General features: G+C 30.7%; 2 protein-coding genes across 2 annotated transcripts in view; one reads left to right on the forward strand and one right to left on the reverse strand.

The window, feature by feature from the left end:
• The first annotated feature begins 660 nt into the window (after positions 1–660).
• On the forward strand, positions 661–1,354 carry LOC110411834 (17.3 kDa class I heat shock protein-like). The gene has a single exon (XM_021422166.2). The coding sequence runs from the start codon at positions 767–769 to the stop codon at positions 1,235–1,237; it is 471 nt and encodes a 156-aa protein (XP_021277841.1). The 5' UTR covers positions 661–766; the 3' UTR covers positions 1,238–1,354.
• A 628-nt stretch (positions 1,355–1,982) lies between these two features.
• LOC110411838 (beta-amyrin 16-alpha-hydroxylase CYP87D16-like) overlaps positions 1,983–3,758 on the reverse strand; it is a 3,165-nt gene continuing 1,389 nt past the window's right edge. Inside the window, exons 4-9 of the mRNA XM_021422171.1 lie at positions 3,737–3,758; positions 3,529–3,618; positions 3,348–3,426; positions 3,140–3,246; positions 2,676–2,803; positions 1,983–2,268 (exon numbers count right to left, since the gene is read on the reverse strand). The exon at positions 3,737–3,758 is cut by the window's right edge and continues 233 nt beyond it. Of these exons, the coding sequence (XP_021277846.1) occupies positions 2,175–2,268; positions 2,676–2,803; positions 3,140–3,246; positions 3,348–3,426; positions 3,529–3,618; positions 3,737–3,758 (520 nt within the window). The 3' untranslated portion in view covers positions 1,983–2,174. The remainder of the gene's footprint in view (positions 2,269–2,675; positions 2,804–3,139; positions 3,247–3,347; positions 3,427–3,528; positions 3,619–3,736) is intronic.

Below are 3,758 nucleotides of genomic sequence, written 5' to 3' on the forward strand. Positions count from 1 at the left end.
CTTGTTTTGTAGAGACTTGCAAACATGGGCTCCAACTTGGGCCCGAGTCTTATTTCTTTCTTTAACTTATTGGCCAGCTCTAATAAATTAATGACTTAAATACTAGCCAACACATTGATTTGTTTCGTATTTTTTTATGTTGAAACTAATTTTTTAGTTAAACTCTTATAAAGGCAATTCTTTTTCTCTTTTTCTTCTTATTATTATTCGATAAATTGTTAAAATACTATTATAAAATTTAATCATTCTTCAAAAAAATTGTAACATTTTACTTACAGATTGCCCATAGCTCAGTTACAAAGGTGCGCATCTCAAACATTTTAATTCTTATTCTTATTCTTATTTAGTTTTAAATTTCGACGTTTTTCTAAATTAACGGGAAATTAGAAAATTATAATAGAATTTGTTTTTTTTTTTATATTTAAAGCTACTTGAGAAATATGGAAAGTTGCAGTTTTGGCACAGCAGGCCTAATGGCCATGGATAACAGAGCACAGCCCATTTAAACATTGAAGTCGATCTGAGGGCTAAAAAGTCCAGACCACTCAAGCAATTTCTGGAACATTCGCGAATTACAAGACTGAAGACAAAAAGATTTCTTGAAGCCCAAAACACAAGTAGTGGAAAGTACTAGATTCCTCTTTAGCTTCCTATAAATAGCAAACATGTCCTACTTTGTCAGCAGCAACCAAAAGGCAACTCAGTTGGATAAGAATCTTATCAGCACCTAAAGCCTTCCCATTACGTTCAAAGAAAAGAAAAGAAAATGGCGATGATTCCAAGTTTCTTTGGCAAACAAAGGGGCAGCATCTTCGATCCTTTCTCTCTTGACCCTTGGGATCCTTTCAAGGACTTCCCTTTCTCTTCTTCACTCACCACACATGCCCCTGAAACCTCTGCTTTTGCCAATACACGTATCGACTGGAAGGAAACTCCGGAAGCCCACGTCTTCAAGGCTGACCTTCCAGGGCACAAGAAAGAAGAAGTGAAAGTCGAGATTGAGGATGACAGGGTGCTCCAAATCAGCGGAGAGAGGAACGTTGAGAAGGAGGACAAGAATGATACCTGGCACAGGGTTGAGCGTAGCTGTGGCAAGTTCTCGAGGAGGTTCAGGTTACCGGAGAATGTGAAGATGGACCAGGTTAAGGCTTCCATGGAAAATGGGGTTCTTACTGTTACTGTTCCTAAAGCGGAATTGAAGAAACCTGAGGTCAGAGCCATTGAGATTTCTGGTTAAAATCTTAAAACAGTTTTGGTGTACGCAACTATGTTGTATCGTATACATCGTTCTGATGTATAATACTGTAATCTACTAAACTAAAATTTTCTTTACTTGAATGTACTTGCCATTTCGTTTGCTTTTCTCTAATTTTTTTTTTCTGCTTCAAAGAGTTAAGACCTGACGATTCGTCCCAACCTTAAAAAACATTTTAAAGATTTTTTAAAGATTAGATTGGGAATTGACTTTCAAGTCATGAACAAGGAGCACAAAGAATGGAAAAGAAAGAAAAACAGGCCAATTAGTGTCAATTAATTTATGTTAAAAGCTGAGATTTTGTGCCTTGGGTTTTTTCTCCTTTTGTTAGTCTTTTGATGTATTTTTCAGTATTGTTTTAAAAACATTAATTTTGTGTTAGTTTTATCAAATATGATCATGAAATTGTGCTTACAGTTTTAAGTTTTTTGTTTTTGCATACTGGAATAATATCAGAATAACGAAATAATAACAACTAACACAGTACCAAAACCGATGTTATAATAAACAAAAAAACAAAAAAGATATTATGCTTGAAATTTTTTTTGGAGTATTTAAAAAAATTTTACTTGTTATATTATGTTAATTTAAATAAATGTTGTTATGAATTCTCTCTTGAGTATTGGATGATAATCTTAGTTTAAAACTATTATTAACTTTGATGTTTCTGAAATTCTCATCCAAAATATTCACCACATACCATAAAAGACTAAGAACTTAATTATACCATATGACAGTTGTCATATATAAATCATACAGCAACATACTTGATAGCTTAACACAAGAAAGCAAGCATTGCTAACTAAGAAAATTAAACTTCCACCAAATTGCTGACTAACTGCGCTGTACATATGGAACACTTATTTAGCAGCCAAGCTAGTTTTATTTAAGAGTAGATTGTACGTCCACTTTTATCCAATTATGGATGTTTTTCTGAAACTTTGATGAAGAAACCATTTGTAAATTCCAAAATTGGCGTACGCGCCACGTCTCCTCCCCTGATCTTGGTTAACCTATATTAAAACATTATATATATGAAAAAAAGAGTATATTAGATATACTTATTATAGTCATATATAATTAAAATTATAAAAGTATTATAATATTGTTTTGAGTATGATCACAATAACCGACAAATTTAGATACTAAGTAATGAAGAATATCTTTCTTTGTTCTTTTGCAAAAAAAAAATAAAAATCAAGAATACATATATATTGATTAATCACTTGGTACAATTTTAATTTGACTACATGCATTAAATGGCAGATTATAGATATTTTATCAAAAATGAAAAATTAATTAGTCTGTAAATTCATAGCACCTATAGTATATAATAAATAAGTATATGATTGATAAACTAGTAGAAAAGTAAATAATCGTAAAAGTAAAAATTTAATAGTAATATAATAAAGATATAAACCTGTATTTGGTAACCCAAACATGTAAAATGACTGCCATCAGAACCTTGCTGAACTCTGCTCCTGCGCATGTCCTGTTCCCTCCGCCAAATGGTATGAAGTTCTTCGCCGTTGAAATGCTTTCCATGTTCTTTAATTATAAGATTTGCAGATTATGAGAAAAGAGAAATATTGCCTTATTACAATTACTAGAACTTATAAAAGTCTCAATCAACTATAGAAATACTTTAATTTTCTGCTATATTTGTGTTTATATGTGTTAATTAAAGTTCTGTTTATCTGCAGAATAATGGTTTTTATTTTAAATTTTTATTAAAATGAAATTTTAAATAAAAAATAAAATATCAATTAATGAATTGATTACAAATTTAATTAAGTAAGAAAAGCTTGGAAGAAGATGTAATATTAACATATATATATATATATTATCACTTTCAAAATATATATATATATTTATGTTATCTACCTTCCATCTTGAAGGATTGAAGGTAAGAGGATCTTCATATGTATTAGGGTTAAGTTGAAGCGCTGCGGGTACAACCAAAAGATTCCAACCTTTTGGTATAGTATAGCCTGCAATAAAAGAAACATTCCATCCATAAAATTTTATGTTTGCGATACATTTAACCATACAAAATAAATATATCAATTTAATTATAAAAAAATGATTATACCATTAATATGAATATCAGTTAGAACCCTTCTCAAGATTCCAGGAGCAACACTTCCTAATCGAAGTACTTCGTTAATGACCTAATAACCAAAAATATTCAATGTGACTTCCATAGAAAGATTTCAAAAAGGTATGAACTTTCTTTTCTCGGAAAAAGTTGCCAAAATTGGCAAATCACTCACGTAATGAGTAAAAGTCATAGACTTGTATTCCTCCCATGAAAGTCCAAGATTGGTGCTTTCTCTTTTCTTTAGAATTTCCTCGTGCTCCTCCTAATCAAATCATACCAAAAAAAAATAAAATTAAGGTTTTCTGCATAAAACGATGAAACTTTTTGCAATATAAAAATTAATCATAAGATTATCTTATTCTGGGTAATTAATCACTGACAGTTAATTGTTGCAATGCTGAT

The sequence above is a fragment of the Theobroma umbraticum genome, unplaced genomic scaffold (assembly GCF_002168275.2).
Source record: "Theobroma umbraticum cultivar Fairchild unplaced genomic scaffold, ASM216827v3 scaffold_95.0, whole genome shotgun sequence".
Classification (NCBI taxonomy): domain Eukaryota; kingdom Viridiplantae; phylum Streptophyta; class Magnoliopsida; order Malvales; family Malvaceae; genus Theobroma; species Theobroma umbraticum.